Source organism: Coenobita brevimanus, chromosome 72 (assembly GCF_032717465.1).
Source record: "Coenobita brevimanus isolate Jiangsu-jjx chromosome 72, ASM3271746v2, whole genome shotgun sequence".
Taxonomy (NCBI): Eukaryota; Metazoa; Arthropoda; class Malacostraca; order Decapoda; family Coenobitidae; genus Coenobita; species Coenobita brevimanus.
This window is the reverse complement of record NC_137025.1, coordinates 18335336-18356823: the sequence shown is the minus strand read 5'-3', so window position 1 is coordinate 18356823 and position 21488 is coordinate 18335336. Positions and strand designations below refer to the sequence as shown.

Genomic DNA, 21488 nt, shown 5'->3' with positions numbered 1-21488 from the left:
CAACAACATTACAAAGAATGAGTTAAAGAGTTTTATTGTTGTCTCAATTACAGTGAAATACTGTAATAAATAATGTAACTCAGTTGTTGCAATAAATTTCAGATTATTGACAAACACTGACCTACACAAACCTCCCCTGTAGGCTACTGCAGTAACTTCCTGAAAAATTACTGTACAATATGATAATAAAGTCTATGTTCATCAAAAACAGAAAAAATTGCTAAATCACCAATGAATCAAACAAAGTATTCTCCAATTTGCTGAACATAAATTGTTACAATGAAGAATCATTCCTGAAACCAAGTCTCCAATTTCTACATTTCAGCCTGAGGATGTCTCGCCACATTTGAAAAGAGCTGTTTAGCATCAGCCAAAATTGAATATAATATGATGTACTTGGGCTGAAAGGCTAAATGGGAGCTGTTTCTGGCCCCTTCCACCAAAGATTATCTCCTAAGCTAAATCAAACCTGGGATCATCCAGAATAAAACAGAAGAAAAAGATGTTTTGGGATTAAAGGGTTCTAACTTTTTTTTTTTTTTTTTTTAATCAACTAACACCCACATATGAAACCCTCGATTTGCTGACTTAAAGGGTTTAGTGCCAGTAAAGTTATACATCCACAATCCATTGATTAAATTTCCTTATCTTAGAGCAATTAGGAGATAAGAAGGCTCAAACTAGCCATGGTATGGTTACACAGCAAAGTGCTGTATAACTTTACAGGTACTAAATAATGAGGCCAGTACCCCTGATTAATATGGTTTGAGTCAACTTTCTTGGGTATTTTCACCACCCCTGTATGAAGGAAAACAAGTTTCTGTCTACATAAAACCTTGCTTATTAACTCTCGTATTATCTGTATTGTACAGTAACTCATCAATCACTTTCAGTACTTATGTTTAGATACTGTGCTGAAGTAACGTTAAATCATATCAACAGGTAACTAAAGACCAGGAAAAAGCATCCATTTCATAGAATACACTATTGCTAAGGTACTACACATTGTATTGATATTAATGTTATTTCATCTCATTCATGTATCTAATACTCATGGCTATATCGATGCACACAGTACATAATATATACCTTAGATACAGTTGGGCAAATGATTTAAATCCCATCAACCTGCACTTGTAAAGGATTCACCTATAACATGTAGAAGACCCATACTTGTAAAGAAATATAGAGAATGTTACTATTGTCAGCCACTCATAAACAAAGTCCTCATTTGCTGGCTTGCACAGTCATTAAAAGAGAGTATCAACATGCTGATGGGTTCTGACAAAACACAAAACTTAGGACAAGGGACTCCAGTCAAATGGCAACAGCTGCACTAATAATATTCTCAAGGTTATAAAACATCTGTGGCATTGTGTATTGTCTTTGATTCATATTTTAATTCCTCCAATACAGCATTTCACTGATTATTTTGAAATTACTTCAACTGCTCCTGGGTATTCAGTGCTCATGAAGGAAATAAAAAGTTTAATGTCAAGTTTGCACAAGCTTTAAAAAATTCTGATAACAAATACATGGTAGCCTGATTATAAATCAATCTATAACTTTATAAAGTTACTATAACTACTCCCACAACTCTTCAGTTCGGTTGAAAATTAAGCAAATGCACAATGCTGTTCTTTGTGATATTATCACAGTTCTGCCTGCAGCGATATGAATACTGTAATAATATTCTAGCTGTGACTATTACCTGCAATTATGTCAGTACTCTTACATCCAGCTGAGTGCTGGAGATTATAATAACATGACACATAGCACTTGTTACCACAAATTTATTCATCTAATTAACCATAAGTAGTGAGTGGCTGCATCACTTAACTGGAGTCACTTGCTGCGGCAGGCATGGGGTCTGGCCGGTATAAGGCAGGGATCAAGGGATAATGAGAAAAGCAGTCAATACGGATGATAAACATTATAAAGAGGGATGCCACCATTAGTACTGATGTCTCTGGCAGGATGGGACTGAGGGCCTGGACAACCAAGGCCTGTATTCTTGTCAATTAACGAGGCTTCCTAGCACTTCTTCCTTACGAATTAAATTCTTTATCTGGTTAGTTAAAATACTCTTGTATGTTATCAATGTAAACTTCATTGACATCCAAATGAAGGAACCAGGAATAGCAAACTTCACCATACAGAATACATCAGTGAGAAAAAAGATGCTAGAAAGTTTCCTCATCTGACAAGACTTTGAGCCTGAGCTGCCACCACCAGGACCAAACTACCACAACCCAGCCTCACTCACCCCAGCGTTGTTGTCTTGTTCCTGAGTTTAGAGTTGGAGGGAAAGAAAGATGGAGAGAGAGAAGGAGAAAGAAAGAAAAGTAAGGGAGGAAAGAGGCAAGAAGAAATTCAATGAGATTAATCGTACATTATGATACAAACATTAAGGGGGACTAAGTAAACTTAAAAGATCCCCAACATAAAGAAATGAGAAAGTTAAGATGATGATTTTAAGGCATTAAGCTTTACTCAGAGTAGGTGTTAAGTATCACTACAAAACACGCACAAACAGAATGAAAAAAGTTTAGTTCAATTTGATATTTAAGTGAAGCCAAGAAAGAACAATTACACATGACTGAGAAACAAAATATCAGCAAAGTACACAATTATGAACAGTTGATGCCTAAGCTATATAAACAAGTGCCATGCAATTTTGGCTCCATTATACTGACAACCTAAAGCTGAAATTAATATAGTAACTACTTTGGCTTCTACAGAATCGCACAAGACAGCTGAGTAAAAAATATACGGTACAGGACTGCTAACATTTAAACCAGAAGCTGTATTCTAGGTGGCACAGGAGGCTCTATAGCACCTCTTCCTTACCTATTTAATTTGCATAGTACATCTGAACATTCTCCTGTATGCTCTTTATATACAAGTGGTGTGCAGTTAAACTGATGAGGAGTAAGTAATGTGTAGAATAAATTATTAACAATGAGATATCATGAATCTCCATAGCCACTTAGAATACCACCGTAAGTGCGACCAAATTATCTGCTTCATTACTTAAAATATACACTATTGTGCTTAAGGGCCACCACAGACTTTGAACTAATGGTTACCTAAGACATAGTAACCATGCATCTACCATTCCTACACATAAGCTACTAAGTAATATAGAGACTGCACAAACAGTGCATTAAAAAATCCTAAAACTGTGCCTTTCAACATCAAATTTTGCAAAGACACCAAAAACTTGCACACAAAAATTGATGTGGTTATTAACATTAGGGTTTCAGAAATAACTGTACTACTAGATATAACTGTATACAGCTACAGAATGTAAATATTTTACAGTTATATCAAAACGCTCTACAGAGACCAAGCTGTCACTTATCCAAATTAATTTAAAATCAGCCTAGTGGTAAAAAGTTTATGACACAAAAGTGATAGAGACTGTATTGGCTGCTGAAGAGATTGACTAAAGTATTACTATAGGCAGAATGTGAAACAATTCTACCTTATAAGCAACAGCAAAATACTGGATCTAAACTTAATAAAAAGACTTGCGACACAAAAGTGACTATCAGTTATGGTAATAAACAGCTACTTTTCTGCTCATGTTAATTCCCTCTAATACTGCACTGAAAAATGTCGATACCCTAACTACTATCAGCTGACAAACTACCTCCTTATAATCTACAAGCAACAACTGGATGGCTATAGACCTTACCGGCATCTTGAGAGCATGAAAGAGAAAAAAGAAAGCTTGCATTAATGGTATATTTTACTCAGATAAATTATATACAGTGAAATGCACATACTGTACCACTGAACCAATAATGGACAAGAACATATTTCATTTCTTTAATTCATTGATGTGCTTCTTAGTTTATTCTTGTCATCTCTGCACAATTTAACTGAACTTCAGGGATATTGTAGTGAAGGGACTGGTGGATTCTATATCAAGCATCTCCTGTTCAAAGCTTTCCAAAAGCTGAATAAAATAATCTAGTGTTGGAAAAAAAAAAAAAAACATATTGGTAATATGCACAGCAAAACTGTGAAGCCCAACTCCACAGGAGGAGCCTCCATGAATGTTTACAGATTACAGAAAATGAAAATAATGCCACTGTGCCTTGCTCACTCAGTGGACTGTGAAAAATAATAACAGCTAATCCCACATTACCCATCGCTAGGCTACTGCTGCCCAGTACATCTAAGGAATGATAACCAACCTACTTGCTTACGTGACATTATATGCCTGATCACTGACCTCAGTCACCTCTTGGTAATCAAACCCATTCACACTGGTACAGCCATCACTCTGACTCGGGCATTCCAACCACTAGGTCAAGTGTTGAGAGAGAGAGAGAGAGAGAGAGAGAGAGAGAGACAGACAGACAGACAGACAGACAGACAGTGAGAGAGAGAGACAGAGAGCAACTTGGCCTGAGCATGGCTAGGCACCATCCTGGTGCCTGGATGGTGCCAAGTGCCTCAGTCACGTTCTTCCACTTTTCTCCAAGAATTAAATCTATCCAGACACAGTTTTCCCTTACAAATTCATACCAGACACTGTTCATCTTTATCTGCTACCTTAATTATTTCTCACACAGCTTTACAATGGCAGAGTTAACAGGTAAGATGGAACTGGAGCATATTGGTGTTGTGATGAAGAGAGGTAGACTGAGATGGTTTGGGCATGTGGAGAGGATGGGGGATGACAATTAGGTGCAGAAAGTGAGAAGTGTTGTCGTTAGGGGTAGGGTTGCAAGAGGTAGACCGAAAAAGGCCTGGGATGAGGTCATCGAGTGTGATCCCAGGGATAAGGGACTGAATAGGGAGGCTGCCAGAGATCAAGCAGCATGGAAAGCTGCCATTAGGTGACCAAGGCCAACACATGCAAGCATGTTGGAGCCTTTGAAAACGAAATGAAACGAACAGCTTACCTGATTTTGGTGCAGATATCATTGTGAGGAAATTTCATAGAACTTATGAGTACAATATTTGTACCCCCTACCCCACATTCGAAGTCGAATCATTAGTGTCTATAGTCGAATCTTGGAGTGTCATTATTTAATAAAAACTGTGAAACTTTTTATTTTAATGTGTTCATTCAACCATCTCACAAGCACCCCCTCCCCCTCTTCCCTCCCCAAGTATTCCCAATGCAACCTATGTCATCATGAGAACATTTGCTGCCTGCTGCCCTCCATATTGAAAAGTTCCAAGCCTTCAGTGGTGTATAAAGGTCTGCAAATTTTCTTCTTCCCTCTGATATTTGAACCTAGCTACATCTCTGGCAGGGTCATACTCACCCTGTGAATCCATTCCCTAGATTGTCCCATGGATAACTTTCAGGAACATCCTCTTCCCTATCCTAACACCCAAGCTGGTCCAATTAAAATGTATGTGGTCATTTTATCTTCCATCCTAAGCTGTCCTTGGACTAACCAGTGGCCAGCATTTCCTAATACACAAGAGCAATGGTCCTAATTTACAGTATACAGCTAGCATTTATGAACTGAATACAGTAATATACTACCTTCCATTTCTATGGCAGTCTTTTATGTCATCATTTGTAATGATGCCCATTATATATCACAAAAACATTGTACACTAAATATCCATTGCTACTTATATACTCAAAGTTTGTATACCAATCTGACCCAACTTGCAACAAAGGTTGTAGCTATGAAAAAAAAAAAGATGATACCCAGTATTTAGAAACACATCCTGGACCTATAACAGGGGCTTACCATAAACATCCCTGATACCAATACCATAATTAGTAAACAGTAAATAAACCCCACCAGACTGAGATGGCACTCATTACATAATGTTACCTTTTTGTTTTACACACTTTAGTGCCAATCTCACACTGGTCTTGAGGATGTAATCATTATCAAAGACATGTCAGCCAGATCATAGAGTACAATAAAAAACATTTGTGAACTTATATAAAAGGAATTCTCAATTAGTATGAATGACAAAGCACAGTATTTACTATACTACTGCTATCAGTGCCAATATCCAACAATGCTATTGTAATTTTCAATATACTTCATCTATATCTTACTACTATTTCTGCAGCACTGATGAAATGACTTCAATTAATGAACATGCAAGCACCTTTGTCCCTTCTCAGAAATTATCCCCCTTCCCCATCCCCCCACTACCATAACACCCTACTGTCTCATCCCTAATACATCTCGCCCTTCTCTTGGCCCACATTTATTTCATCCATCCTTCTCATGCACCACCAAGTCACTCGATTATCAATTTTCCTGTGACATATAAAGCAGATTTATGGTGGGGAGGGGGATGGAGGTTACTGGCCTGATTATCTGCCTGTCCATCCTTCCGGTCCTTGGGTGGGAGGGGAAGTGGGGCAGGGGGAGGGGAAGTGGGGCAGGGGGAGAGAAAAGGAGTGGGGCAGGGGGAGAGAAAAGGAGTGGGGTGGGGGGAGAGAGGAAGAGTGGGGTGGGGGGAGAGAGGAAGAGTGGGGTGGGGGGAGAGAGGAAGAGTGGGATGGGGAAAAAGGGGAGTGGGGGAGGGGGGAGAGGGGGTGGGGGAGGGGGGGAGAGGGGGTGGGGGAGGGAGGGAGAGGGGTGGGGAAGGGGGGGAGAGGGGGTGGGGGAGAGGGGGTGGGGGTGGGGGAGAGGGGGTGTGGGGGTGGGGGACAGGGAGTGGGGGTGGGGAAGAGGGAGTGGGGGTGGGGAAGAGGATTTGCAAATAATTAAAACTCGGAGGCGCAACTGCCAGGGTCATATGCCGCCGGTAGGGGGAGAGGGGGAGTGGGGTGGGGGCAGAGGGGGAGTGGGGTGGGGGCAGAGGGGGAGTGGGGTGGGGGCAGAGGGGGAGTGGGGTGGGGGCAGAGGGGGAGTGGGATGGGGGCAGAGGGGGAGTGGGATGGGGGCAGAGGGGGAATGGGGCCCTGCTATTATCTCTGTACTAACCGTATATCTTACTGAATATTGTGAAAGTAAATTCATCAGTCAGTGTACATAGTTGTCTTCACAAAAATGATACTACTAAGGTTTCAGTTGTGAAGTTCCAACATGAATTTATAACTCAACAATTGTTTTATGAGGGACAGACCCCACCCTCTCTTTGATACACCTTAAAACTAACCTAAAGGTCTACTTGTATTTAAACATATCTTCAGGCATAAATCCCCCAAGCTAGACCTAGATAGATCATATATCCCTGCAAGGGTTACAGCAGAGCACTGCCCCTCCCAGCAAAGGCAGCTACCTAAGCAGGGCGCAAACTCTCGGCCCTCAAGTCCAGCGCTCTGCAACTGAGCCACCCCGCTCCCCCCAAAACACATCTTAATAAAGTTTAATTTACACTAAAACATACTGTACTAGGGTGTATTTCTCATTCCAAAAATAATTTCAACCTTTAAAAAAAAAAAAAAGTCTATCTCTCCATTATCCGGTGGTCATTACCTTTTCAAAAGTTTCAAGTAAAGCAGATGTGCACAATATTCAAATTCATGCTACATGAGTTATTTGAGAGGAGCCATGTGGAGTCACATGGAGAGACAGACTGACAAATGAGGAAGTGAAAGAGCTTTGTGGTGCAGATGTGATAGGAAGCGTTAGGAGAAACATACTGAGGTGGTTTGGCCATGTGGAGAAGATGGAGTGAGAGACAGACGAGAGGAGTATATATGAGTGAGGTGGAAGGAAGGAGAGAGAGGGAGAGTTGATGAGATGGAGGGATGGAGTGGTGAGGTAAATGACCAGGGGGGGAGGGGGGGAGCTGGGAGTGGGCCAATGAAATGGCAGGGGATAGGGCGACATGGAGGCAATTTGTTTGTGGCCACCTCTTATGGGATTAAGGCATCTGGCAATAGATATATAGATAGCGTTCTGTACACTGAGCTCTATCATACAGAGGGTCATTCTCATAGGTAGCGACGCGTAGTTTGTGTGCCTGCCGCCAGGGACCAGGGTGACATTGATGTAGTGACAGCCATATTTATGCACCTCACCTGACGCACGTGCCTTTTGAAATCTGCCGATAAATCGGGAAAATATCGTGCCATGGTCCACTGCGCAGCTCATGTACGCAGCAGTGAAACAGACAACAAGCTAAGAACAGTGTTCCAATTGCATGACCATGATGGAGGCAACAAGTGCTGTGTTTCAATATGGCGGCCAGAGTCACATGTATGCTGCGGATAGCCCCTCGATATTACACAGCACAGTGGTTCTGTAGTGCAGCAATAACTTATAAGCACCAATTACCATACTGAGAGGCAGTGTGCACATGATATTGTGGTTATAAACCCATACTTAAACTTTCACCTATTACACCATTCGAGTAAAGCCCGTCACACATAGCAATTCAAGGTTCGACCAAAAAATGACTCAAAGGCATGTCTTAGTTGGCTCTCACGCCTCCTGATTGACCCCGAATCTGCTCTGCTCATGACTGCCTAACGACCGCGTCAGGACTGCCTCACAACTGGTCATGACATCCTCAAGAACGCGACAAGATCACAAGACAACTGCGAGGCGACAGAGCTACGAGTCTTCAAATTTGAAATTTAACAAATTTTTGTCAGCCACGACCGTGACACAACCACCCACGAACGCAAGATGACTTCGTGACGCGTTTGGGGAATGCACCCCGACCCCCCCACAACTGACCCATGGGGCGGGGCATCATACCTGGACCACCGATGACACCCAGCGTGAGGCAGGGCATCACACCTGGACCACCAGTGACACGCAGTGCAGGGTGGGGCATCACACCTGGACCACCAGTGACACGCAGTGCAGGGTGGGGCATCACATCTGTACCACCAATGACACCCAGCGCATCACCATGGACCTCTCCTGTGTCTAGTCAGTTGATGAGGGACACGCAGTCATAACGTTTTTTTTTTGTCGGTGACAGCATCACAACACGCAACGACTGCATCACAACACATCCAATTGAGCTAAGACTGCTTCACGACCGACGTGCGACACTCCTGACTGCAACAAAACTGTGACACAACTTTTGGCAAGTCGTGAAATGGCCACGATTTTTTAATGCGTGCATTAAAAAATTGTGAGGCCCGACAACTCGTCCCAGCGGCTCACGAGCGCCCTAGAGAGTCTGGGCTTTGTCATCGAATCAAGGGACAATCGATGAAAAAATGCATTATGACCTTGAGTCGCACCGCGGTCGGCCCTCGAGTCGCTTGTGTGTGACAGGGGCTTAAGAGAAGGTTGATATATGAATGCATTTATAATGGTTTTTGCACTTACATACTGATCGTCTCTGAGAGAGAAGCATGAGATGATACTGAAAAGGCAGCAATGTCAGGCGTTTGTTTAGAACCAGCACAGTGACTGTCATGGTTACGTGACATTACACTTCAGCTCTCTATTACCAAAGAAAAAAATATAAAAATTGAGTGTCTCGACAACAATGCTGACCGCCCAGAAACTTCTATTTATTTTGCAATATCATCACTGAAATGCTTCCTTGTGTGTAGATATAATTGTGTGCGTTTCAAATGAATGCAAAATAAACCAATAGATTTGTACACAGTGCAAAGCTGATGCATCTGTAGAATGGTACAGAAAATAAGTCTAATCAGCCGAACAGGAATTTGCCAGCTACTCCAGAGGTCCTGGTTACTGCAAGAAAACCATATGACCGCTCCAAGTTTTGGTAACCGTCTTTTTATCCACGGCTACAAGGTTTAAAACATCCACAGAACGATAGATCACTCCAAGGGGGGAAAAAAAAAAAATGCAGGAATGCTTGGTAGGTATAAGTAAACAACAGACAGTTTCAAAGGTTGGCTTCAAGTCTTTTCGGCATCCGTGGGAATCCGACACCACTGACATCAAAATTACCTTCAAAATACAAATACGGCCATGAAAACAACATTTCACTTTATTTAAAATGTAATACCACATTCTAATCATTACCAGTACTCAGAAACAAAACAAAATAATGCAAGTGTAATAAAAATTACGCCATTTTGTGCTGAAAATGCAGAGTTATGAGTTGGCACATCTTATTTTCAGTTTGTATCAGCTACATACTGTAGGAATGCTAAAGCAGTGTGTGGCGTGGCAAGAGTAACAACAAAGAAGAAAGGTATGGCATGGTAGGATGAAGAGGTTAAGACAGCAGTGAAGAAAAAGAGAAATAAGTGGCTAGAGGGGTTGCAGCACAGGAGTTCAACTGAAATAAAAACTGAATATAGTGACAGCAAGAAGCACGTAGAGACTAGTGAAGAGGAAAAAGGAGGCAAATAATGATCTAGGAAGAAAAATGAATGCAAATTACTCTGAAAATAGGAAGTTATTCTGCAAAGAGGTGTAGAAATGTAGAAGTGACAGCGGAAAGAAATGTGACAGTGTGAAGGATGTAAGCGGTAGATTATTAACCCATGGGGATGAAGTAAGGACCGGATGGAAAAAATATTTTGAAAGCCTGATAAATGGGAATAGACAGAGCAGAGCGGCTGTAAACATGACTGGTTTTGAGGGTGTACAGAGAAGGAATACAGTGCCAGGAAACAAGACACTCGCACAGGTGAGGAATGCTGTGAAGCGGCTGAAAAATGGGAAAGCAGCTGGGGTTGACAAGGTGTATGCACAGATGATTTAGTATAGTGGAGAAAGAGGAATGAAGTGCTTGTTGGAAATATGTAAGAAGGCATGGATGTGTGAAACTATGTCAGCAGTGGAAAAAGGCAGTTATTGTACCCCTGTACAAAAATAAAGGTGGGTGAAGTGAGTGCAAGAATTATTATCATGGAATAAGTTTACTGAGAGTTGTATGGAATGAATATGGAAGAATTATTAGAGAAAGAGAGCAGAAGTTTTTGTGAGTGATGAATAGGGTGGCTTTAGGAGTGGCAAAGGATGTGTGGATCAAATATTTGCAGTAAGACAGACAGTGGAAAGGGCTTGTGGGAAGGACTACAAGGTGTTTATGGCATTCATGGAACTGGAAAAAGTATACGACAAAATAGACAGAGAAGGACTTTGGAAGGTTTTGCGCATGTGCGATGTAGATGGTAAGCTGCTAGGTGCCATCAAGAGCTTTTTGTGTAAGAGTAAATGGACATCTAATTGAATGGTTCACAATCGGTGCGGGCACGCATCAAAGTTGTGTCATGTCTCCATGGTTGTTCAATATATATATGGATGTGGTGATAAGAGAAGTAAAAACCACGAGTAATGGAGAGAAAGATGGTGTTGGTAATGAATCTCAAACTTGTTGTATGCTGATGATGCAGTGCTAACTGTAAACACGGTACAAGAACTTGGTAGGCTAGTGCAGAGTTTTGCTGATGTCAGTGAGTATCGTGCCTTAAGAGTAAACGTAGAAAAGAGTAAAGTGATGGTTATTGAGGGAAAGGTGACTCCCAGTGCGATGTTACAGTGAATGGAGACAGACTGGAGTTCAAATACCTGGGTACAGTGATAGAAAAGAGAGGAAAATGTGCAAAAGAAGTGGAAAGTTGAGTGACACAAGGAAGGAAAGTAGCTGGTGCAATAAAGGCCTTAATAAGAAACAGAGGCTTGAGTGTTGCAGATGCACGAGGCTTACATGAAGGAGCATTAATGTCAACTTTAACATAGGGATGTGAGACTATGGTGTGGCACGATCATGAAAAGTCATGAGTGAGAGCCATGGAGGAATGTATGTGGAGTACAGAGAGTGGATGGGATACAAAATAATGTGATTTGTGAAAGATGTGAGTAAGGAAGTCTGTGATTCGTGAAAGATGTGAGTAGGGAAGTCTGTGGACACCAGAATCGAAGAGAATGTATTGAGATGGTATGGTCATATGGAGAGAATGGATAACAATAGGGTGATGAAAAAGGTATAACTGAGCGAGTCGGAAGGAGGGAGGAGGTGAGGTAGGCCAAGCAGAAGATGGAGGGATATGGTGGATGAGTGTATGAGGAAGAGAGGTATGGAAGTTGGTGAGGCTTGGGGACAGACAAGATCTAGATGTCTGGGTGACTACTGTGAGAAGTGCACGATCAGGGATTTGGCACCCTTTTAAATGTGACAGCATTCAGACTGACTCTATTGGACACATTAATGAAGCTACAGGACGTGGTGAATGTTTAGGCATATGATTTAAAGCCAGGATTCCGGATGCTTGAATGATGAGTGAAAGGAAGCATGGCCCATTGGACAGGGCAAACTTGGGCTGTCTGGATGTTGCTACTCCTTACCCTGCCCCGGGAAATGATGTCTGGATGATGATGATGATGATCCGATACATGCACCAGAGTAATGTTAATGCATAACTGTTTGACCAAACCTGAGCTTTTCCTGTATTTATATATATATATACACTCAATCCTCATAAATCGTGGCAATTTGGGTCTGGACCACTGCCGCGATTTACGAATTCCGTGATTTATGAATAATAGCCTAACTCTTATGTGAAAAATTAATTTGGGTCTGGACTTTGGCCAACCCGCCCCCACAGCACCCTACCTACACCTATCTAGGCACCATCAAACACAAACATACAAATTTAGGAATATTCAGCGCATGTATTAAATAGAAATAAGCCATGTTAAGGGATCTCACTTTATTCCTATGACGAAATTGCTTAAGTGAATGGAGTGGGGTGGTTTTGGGAAGAACTTAGAACCTCTCAGCACTTGTTCTTCCCAAACTCTTTCGCCAGCTTTGAAAACTTCTCTCTCCTCTCAACACGACGAATGAGCTCCAGACGTTGACTGTACAACAACTGCGGCAGCTTCTTGACGCCATACTGCTTAGAGCGCTTCATTGAGGGGTCAGGAGGGGCCATGGCAGGTAGGAGGTGGGGGGAAGTTGCACAAAAAAGGCAGGTAACTCTTGTACTCCACGGCGACAGTCTGTAGTGTGCGGACTGGCAGGACAAGAACAACAACAACATGGCAGCATTAGTATGCACATATGCTACCAGGGATGCGCGGTGATTGGTTGTTGGGTCGCAATTTTCAGTTTGAGTGCCGCGGTTTACGATTCTCCTCGGAGAAGGCCCACTTGAGTGCCTAGGTCTGCGATTTTCGTGACTTAACAGTGATTTAAGGTTGCAGGCAGTCTGACGGGCACCTAGCCGTGATTTACGAATCCACGATTTATCAACACGTGATTTATGAGGATTGAGTGTTGTGGAAGCAATGAAGAAAGTTAAATTGGGGAAAGCCCCAGGAATTGATGGAGTGTGTGGTGAAATGCTGAAGCATGGGGGAGAGATAGTAGTAGAATGGACGTGGAAGATGTGCAGTTTCGCCTGGGAGGAAGGTAGAGTCTCGGAGGATTGGAAGTCAGGTATAATTATTCCCTTGTACAAAGGAAAAGGGGAAAAAGAAGTGTGTGGTAATCATAGGGGCATTTGTCTTCTTAGTATAATAGGAAAAGTGTATACGATACTTATTGACAGAGTTAGAGAAAGAACAGAGAAATTAGTTGGAGAAGAACAGGGAGGTTTTAGGAAGGGAAGAGGTTTTGTAGATCAGATATTCATTCTTAGATCTTTAGTGGAAAACTTTCTAGAGAAGGGAAAGAAGTTGTATGCGGCTTTCATGGATTTGGAGAAAGCATATGACAGGGTGGATAGACATGGATTGTGGAAAGTGTTAAGAATATATGGAGTAGATGGGAAGTTGTTGAATACTGTGAAGAGTATGTATGATGGCGCGAAGGCTGCAGTGAGTGTGGATGGTGAACTAAGTGAATTTTTCTCTTTGAAAGTTGGGTTGAAACAGGGATGTGTCATGTCTCCATGGTTGTTCAATCTGTACATGGATGGGGTAATAAAAGAGGTACAAGGTAGGGTAGTGGATGTTGGAGTGGCCTTGGTGAGAGAGGATAGTGTTTGGAAACTCCCTGTACTGTCGTTTGCAGATGATACTGTGTTGTTGAGTGAAGACAAAGGGGAGCTGAAAGGCTTGGTGGATGAGTTCGGGAGAGTGTGTAAGAATCGGAATCTAAAGGTGAATGTAGGGAAGAGTAAAGTGATGGTCTTTGAGAGAGGTGAAGTCAGTGAATGTACAGTTAGGTTGGATGGTGAGGAATTGGAAAATGTGAGTACGTTTAAGTACTTGGGTAGTGTGATGAGTAAGGTTGGAGGTTTGGAGGGTGAAGTGCTTGAAAGGGTACAGCAGGGAAGAAAGGTAGCTGGTTCTTTGAAAGCAGTGATAAGAAACAGGGAAGTGAGCATGGAAGTGAAAAAGTTACTACATGACAGTATTGTGATACCAACTCTAACGTATGGAAGTGAAGCTTGGATGTTGTTGGAAGGACACAAGTCAAGAGTGAGAGCAGTGGAAATGAGTTATTTAAGAGGAGCCTGTGGAGTCACATGGAGAGACAGGCTGACGAATGAGGATATAAAGGAGCGTTGTGGTGTGGATGTGGATGTGATAGGAAGCGTTATGAGGAACACACTGAGGTGGTTTGGCCATGTGGAGAGGATGGAGGGTGAAAGATTGACGAAGAGAGTGTATGTGAGTGAGGTGGAGGGGAGAAGAGGGAGGGGGAGGCCGAGGATGAGATGGAGGGATGGGGTGGAGAGCTATATGAGAGAGCGGGGTGTGAGTTGGGAGCAGGGCAGTGAAATGGGGGGGGACAGGGCGACTTGGAGACGATTTGTTTGTGGCCACCCCAAACGGGATTGAGGCGTCTGGCAATAGATAGATAGATAGAGTGTATAAATATATATATATATATATATATATATACAGTACTGTGTATATATATACAGTAATCCCCGTACTTTCTGGACGCCCACTTTCTGGACACCCCACTTATTGGACATTGTGGGCCTGGACCTTTGGACCCCCCCCCCCCCAAAAAAAAAAAAAAAAAAAAAAAATCCCCCTAAAATCCGAATTTTTTCCCCACCCGTAATTTGAAATTGCCGTGCAGCCCCGAACAGCTGGTTTACACAATGGCCCCTTCACCCTTCCCTTCCTCCCCCCTCCCCCCTCTCTGGTCAGGGTTGCCATTTGGTATTTTTCATTACCGTACCAAATGTGGGCCAATTTGGTAATGAAAAATTCGTTTGGTAATGATGCAGAACAATGCATTACCAAACATTTTTTTTCACACGTACAGTACCCTCGCGTCCAGCACACGTTTGTACAGCACGATTTGTGTCCAGCACGGAGCAAAAAATTAGTACAATTTAATACAATTTACTTACTGTAACACGGGTGCGTTAGCATAACATGGACGAAGCTCCGAGAAGTGGGCGAAATCTGCAGAGTAGCCTCTAGCACGATCACCCCTGGTCCAACACGGTCATACTGGACGTTCCCGTGATGCTGACAGCCAATAAAAACTTCCGATCAAGTAGCCTCCCCCGCCCGCTATCATGACGTGATCATGGTGTCGCCCGATTAACCCGTCACGTCCCGAGGTTTTCCGCACCTCCGACATCCCCCAGTCCCGAGGTATTTTCGATTTTTTTTTTTTTGGCTAAAACCTTCGCTTTTGGTGAGAAACATCGAAAATTCATAGAGAAATCGCTCACCTGAGGTTTAAAGTGCCCAATCCAGGTAGGAGTTCCTCCTTACCTGAGTGGGTTTTCTAACATGCTGGCACCAAAGAAAACGAGTTCTATGGGAGGGTAACTATTTTATCCACTCATAAACGGTATTTATTTATTTACTTGGTACGAATGTATATGTAGTATGACAGTATATTGGTTTTCAAGCAGTAATAAAGGCATTATAAGCATTGTTTCACTCACTAACTAATCACCATACCTGACCTATTTTTGCCACACAACCTGATCATTATTTCTGGCTGTTTCTTCTTCTAATGCTATGTAAACATTGTCCTCCACATTGTCATCGATTGGGGAATCACTCTGGCCCTGAATAACTTTACTAGCCAGGTCACTGGTAACAGGTCCTTTGCCAAGACAATGGTGTGAGGGGGGGAGGGGGGAGGTTATGCAGTGTAAGGCATTGTCCCTGCTTGGTATCTTGTACAGGAATAGAGGAAGGTGTCCCATGTATACATACGAAAAATCACGTGCGAAAATTGAAAATTGTGCAAATTAGGTACCTTGCAATTGCACGACGTACTGGTACGTCGCCGGGACTGGCAAATGCAAATCGTGGTGACGTACCCATACGTCGTCGGGACGGGGCGGGTTAAAAACGCTTCTGCTCTCACGTGATGTTTTGTTTAAACTTCTCCCGCCACAGCGCCACTCAGTCGCATAATTCACATTGGACATTGTTTTTTCTTGCTGCATTTTCTGCCCTTGCTACTGCATTTTACCCTGCTCACGATGCCTAGGAAGCTTTCTGAGAACCCCAAGAAGTGGTGGCACCTCCCTCAGGCCACCAAGCTAGAAATCATTGAGAGGAAGAAGAAAGGCGAGAGGAATGTGGACATCACCAAGGCCTAAGACGTGAATGATGCCAGCATGAGGACCATAATAAAAAAACAAGACAAGATCTTCCAGCAAAAGAAGGAAGAGAGAACAGTGCTAGGACAGGCAGAAGCAGGACCTTCCATGGATGTGGATGAGGATAGTGATTCTGAGTGTGATTTTGAAGGATTTATGGGGGAGGCTGACGAGGAGCAGCAGCCATTACCCGCTAGTGACGCCAGCAGCCATCCTCTGGGGACCCAGTAGGACTACTTATAGCCTCAGATCCACCTTCCATTCCCAGCAAGCCCACCAACACTATCCTAAAAGGTTAGTTATCGTTCATAGTACTGTACAGTACCATTTATTATAATTACAGTAATACCAATATATGCATAGGTATATAGTATTGTAGGTATTTAGGGTGACTTTTCCTAGGGTTGCTGACATAATTCATTTTTCCCCATAAGCTCTGTTGTTTGTCCAACACGTTTTTGGTCCAAAATGGGACCTGTGCATGACAATATTACCATGTCGGACACGCGGGTACTGTATGAGGATACACAGGATGGAGATGGTGGATTGTTTGCTCTTTCTGATTAATCTGCTAGCCAACATAGTGTGAAAATAATGAACATGCTGTTATTTATACGAGTGATTACATGTATATCCACTAGTATATATAATTAGTGAAGAATAAATGCTAGCTTTATGAATTTGGTAATGAAAAGTTAAATTTGGTAATGAAAACTGAGAAGTTTGGTAATGTAGCCGTTGTGATCTGGCAACTCTGATTCCCCGTCAGCAACCAGTGATGCCACTCCTATGTTTTTCCACCTAGATCTATGTTATTTTGGGTCGGCCTAGGTGTCTAGGTGTTTTTTTTTTTTTTTAACAAAAAAAAACCATTAATCTATGTTTTTTTTTGTGGAGGTTAGGGCTCAAATGTTAAATATTAGATTATTGTCCTTGTTATTGATGTCAATTTCTTCGTAACCCAGTCAGAAATTATTTGTTATGTAATGCTCGTTCATACTCTCCCTATATCTTCCCTCTCCCGGGGCCCGGGCCCTCACCGTAAGCCAGAGAGTCTGACGGGAACGATACCTGTAGGAACAGGAAACGAGTTGGTTGGACCGGGTGGGTGGGTGGTGGGTATGCGTTGCATCAGTCCATACGTTACAGTGACAGCGATCGGGTGCCTCACCAGTGCAGTATTATTTAGCAAGGATAGTGGTTTCTAGTGTTTTACCAGGCTTCAAAATGTGCAACTCCGACTCTGAGGAACCAGGCTGTAGTGCAGACAACACTCCACCACGAAAAATGACTAAATTTTCGAACAAACAAGCATTCATACAAGAGTGGATGACAGATGAGGATTTCAAAGGCTGGGTCAAGCCTGATCCCAAAGACAAATTTAGTGCATTGTGTACTGTATGTGATTGCAAGCTAAAAAGGTGCAATAAAACTCGCTTACTTAGCCACAAATCCTCTTCGAGGCATACAAAAAACATGGCTTCAAAGAAGGCTACAACAGTTATTGAAAGAACCAGACCCGAAAGATAAAGTGCACAACGCTGAACTGCTGCTGACAGCATATATGGCATACCATGACATGCCATTTTCACAAGCAGAACATTTGTTACCCCTACTGAAAAAAATGTTTCCTGAGTGTGATGTCGCATAAAAAATGGCACTTAAGAAGACCAAGGCCTCATATGTAATGCAAGACAGTATAGCGAGGGAGGAAAGCCATGAAATTGCAAAAATTTGCCAAGAAAATAAATTTTCTTTGCTTATCGATGAGTGTTCCGACGTGTCAGTGTCACAGATTCTCGCAGTGGTAGTGAGATTTTTTGACAGTAAAAAGGCCAAAGTAACTGATGCTTTGCTAGACATCGTTGACGTCGATGACGGTAGTGCTGACAGTCTGTACAAAGCTGTGAAAGGCTTGCTTGAAGGGAAAAACATACCCCTCTGCAACATTATCGGGTTTGCCAGTGACAACTGTTCAGCCATGCTGGGCAGTATCAGTGGTTTTCAGGCGCTTTTGAAAAAAGATGTCCCCTCAGTTTTTGTTCTAGGGTGTATATGTCATTCTTTTGCCCTGTGTGCAAGCCACACGTGTGCTCAGTTACCCTCATATTTAGAGCAGTTCCTGAGAGACATTTGATGTTACTTCTCTCGTAGCAGTAAACGACTACATCAATTCCAACTGATTCAAGATATCGTTCATACTCCAAAACACAGAACGTTAAAGCTCTCGCAGACTCGATGGCTTTCTAGGGGCAAAGTCATATCTCGTATCTTAGAACAGTGGGATGCTTTGCTACTTTTCTTTCAAGGAGAAATGAAAACGGAGTCAGTGAAGCTCGATGGAGCAGCAGAAAATTACAAAGTGATGAAAAATAAAGGAACAAAACACGTTATTATTTCTAAATTATGTTCTAAGTAAGGTTGACAAAATGAACGTGGAGTTCCAATCAGAATATTTCAGACTTGATAGTCTACTCCACAATTGCAAGTGAATATCGAAATATATTGGGAATGTTTATGAAAGATGAAATACTGATAACAGAGAAGTTGGCCAACATAAATCCTTCTGATTCATCGAAGTTCAAAACTCTGGACAATCTAAATGTTGGTGGTCGATGTGAAACATTACTGATGAAGGAACCACTTCAAGATGAAGTGAAGAAAAGATTCCTCTTCGACTGTAGGAAATTTTTGGTTGAGCTGTGTCAGCAAATGAGAAAGAGATTCACATTTGAAGAGGAAAGTGTATTAGCTCTTCTACGAGTTTTGGACCCAAAACTAACACAGTCTCCCCAAGGAAATGTGGCAATTGCTAAACTTGCATATCCCTTCTCTATGCTTGTGAATGCACATGACTTGGATAAACTGCAAGACCAGTGGAATGATTTATTGTATGCAAAGGATCTCGGAGAGCTACTTCCTTCTGGCATGAACTTAGCAAAGTTAAAGACAGAAATAATGTCAAAGTTTGATATACTGTCAAAATTTATGTGTGGACTTCTGGCTTTGCCTCACTCGTCAGCATGTGTTGAGAGAGTATTCTCAAAAATAAATATGATAAAGAACAAGAAAACAAACAGGTTGCATAACAGTACAGTTGCGAACAGACTCCATGCTAAGCAAGCAATAGCCCGTCGAGAAGTGCCATGTTATGAATGGGAACCATCCGTGTCTCATTAATGACTTGAAAAGTGGCCTCTGTCACCAGCGACATCTGGACAGAATCAAGAAGAACGAGGTGCTAACTCTTCATCCTGGCCAACTAAGTGACGAATCTGATACTGACGATCCACATCCCGTTTTTGTCCAGTAAGTCACTTCTGAAGGTAATTTTTTAGTTTATTTGCTTTTTTGATAGTATATAGTACGGTGTATACTAAGCTTACATTGTTAATTTTCTATATTTTTCATCTATGTTTTTTTGGCCCCGTCTAGGTGATTTTGAGGTAGCTGTCTAGGTTTTTCTCATTTCTGGGAGTGGCAACACTGTCACCAACACTCCAACAGTTACTGCCTAACTTCGATGGCGAGTAGATGCCTATCGCAATGGAAGCTACACGTGCTCATTTTCTGTGAATAAACAGTGAATAAACTGCAATACCTCGCCACTAGACCACACGGGAATTTAAAGTGTTGTGCAGTGTTAAGAAATTAGAATTTAGAGTGCAAAGGATTAACTGTGGAAAGCAAATTGGTGGATGAAACTGGCGTCATGCAGTCAAGATCAAAGTGCAGTGTTAAACAAGTATAACTCACAGTGCAAAGAACTAAGTGCAGCACAACACTGCATTGTACATGCTTCAAGAGCATTTTCACCAATGCCAAAACCTTGGAAAAGCCGGCCACAAACGTGCTGTAAGTACCCTGGCTGAGGTACAGTCACTTCTAATTCCTCAATCTTTGGTTTCTTTTCATTTATTTCATGCTTTATATCCATTATTGGTGTGAATAGGGTATTAAATAGGTTTAGATAGGTGCTATGCATGTCCGGTTGGGAATTCGGTGGCTTTCAAAGTTAGGCTGGTTTAGGGTCCTTAAATACCAGTCAAGGAGCTAAGGGCCCACTTTCCGGACATGCCTTTGGCTCTATTACATCGGATTGTAGAGGGATTACTGACACAAGTTTTCTCAGCTCCTACGACTGGAAGTGTAACGGGGGACTGGGCAGTGCTGCCAGATACAGGGAAATTCCCTGTTTTGGGGAAATTCAGGTCACTACAGGGAAACAGGGAAGAAAAATCAAAATACACCAAAATCTAGGGAAATTCGAAAGATTCTGAGAGAGAGAGAGCAGAAGGCAGTGGAGGCTTCAGGGGGGGTGAGGTATTGGCTAAGGGTGATAGGGGGGGCAGGCAGGGTAAGGAAGGTGAGGTCCAGGGGAAAGAGATTACAGATCATGGCACAAGGACGGAGAGAAACAAGGGACAGGTGAAGTGGGAAGTCCTTAGGGAGAGGGAAGGAATGTTGGGTAAGGAAATAGAGGTCACGAGGGGGAAGGGATTGCCGATCCCAGCACAGGTGTGTGTGTGTGTGTATCTGCAGGACTCAGTATTCACAAGTTCACAACCTCAAAGCTTTAGACCCACAAAATGTACTGAAGAAAACTGTCCCATCTATTGCCCCAGTATAGCGGCTCATTTCCCAAACCCGGTGCCTGAAAATGACATAAATGAGATAGTGAGTGGCGTTTACTCAAAATCAGAACTGAATGTAACACATGATATTAGTGCTTACAAATTCTGGCAAAAAATTGGTGACTGAAAATATTTCCACTTGTTGGAAATTTAATGAAAAAATTGCCGTGTTTGCCTCAGTCAAGTGCAGGTGTTGAAAGGGTGTTTTCTAAAGTGAACCTAATGAAAACCACAGTTAGAAATTCACTGAACACGAAGCATTAAATGAAATGCTTCATGCCAAGAAAACTTTTGAAACTTCATCTGCTTACAACTTTGAAATAACACCATTCCACTTGGAGCTTATGACAGCTGACATTTATAATGCGAGTGATTCTCAGCAAGAATAGCTGGCTTTTTAAGGTATGTAATGAACAATAAGTTTACACTGATGACAAGATTATAATAGTGTATATATATATATATATATATATATATAT

At 42.2% G+C, this 21488-nt stretch overlaps 2 protein-coding genes across 6 annotated transcripts in view; one reads left to right on the top strand and one right to left on the bottom strand.

The window, feature by feature from the left end:
* The window catches only part of LOC145407186 (synaptosomal-associated protein 25-like), a 143599-nt gene that overhangs the window by 50067 nt on the left and 72044 nt on the right, over positions 1–21488 (bottom strand). Inside the window, exon 1 of one of the 5 annotated variants that reach the window (XM_080278221.1) lies at positions 2267–2321. The exons of the other annotated variants lie outside the window; for them this stretch is intronic. The gene's annotated coding sequence lies outside the window, so the exon portion shown is untranslated. Of the gene's footprint in view, positions 1–2266; positions 2322–21488 lie in introns of those variants that run through there. 5 annotated transcript variants of the gene reach the window in all.
* LOC145407063 (SCAN domain-containing protein 3-like) lies at positions 18030–18512 on the top strand. The gene has a single exon (XM_080278086.1). It carries the CDS (start codon positions 18030–18032, stop codon positions 18510–18512), a length of 483 nt encoding a protein of 160 aa, XP_080134212.1.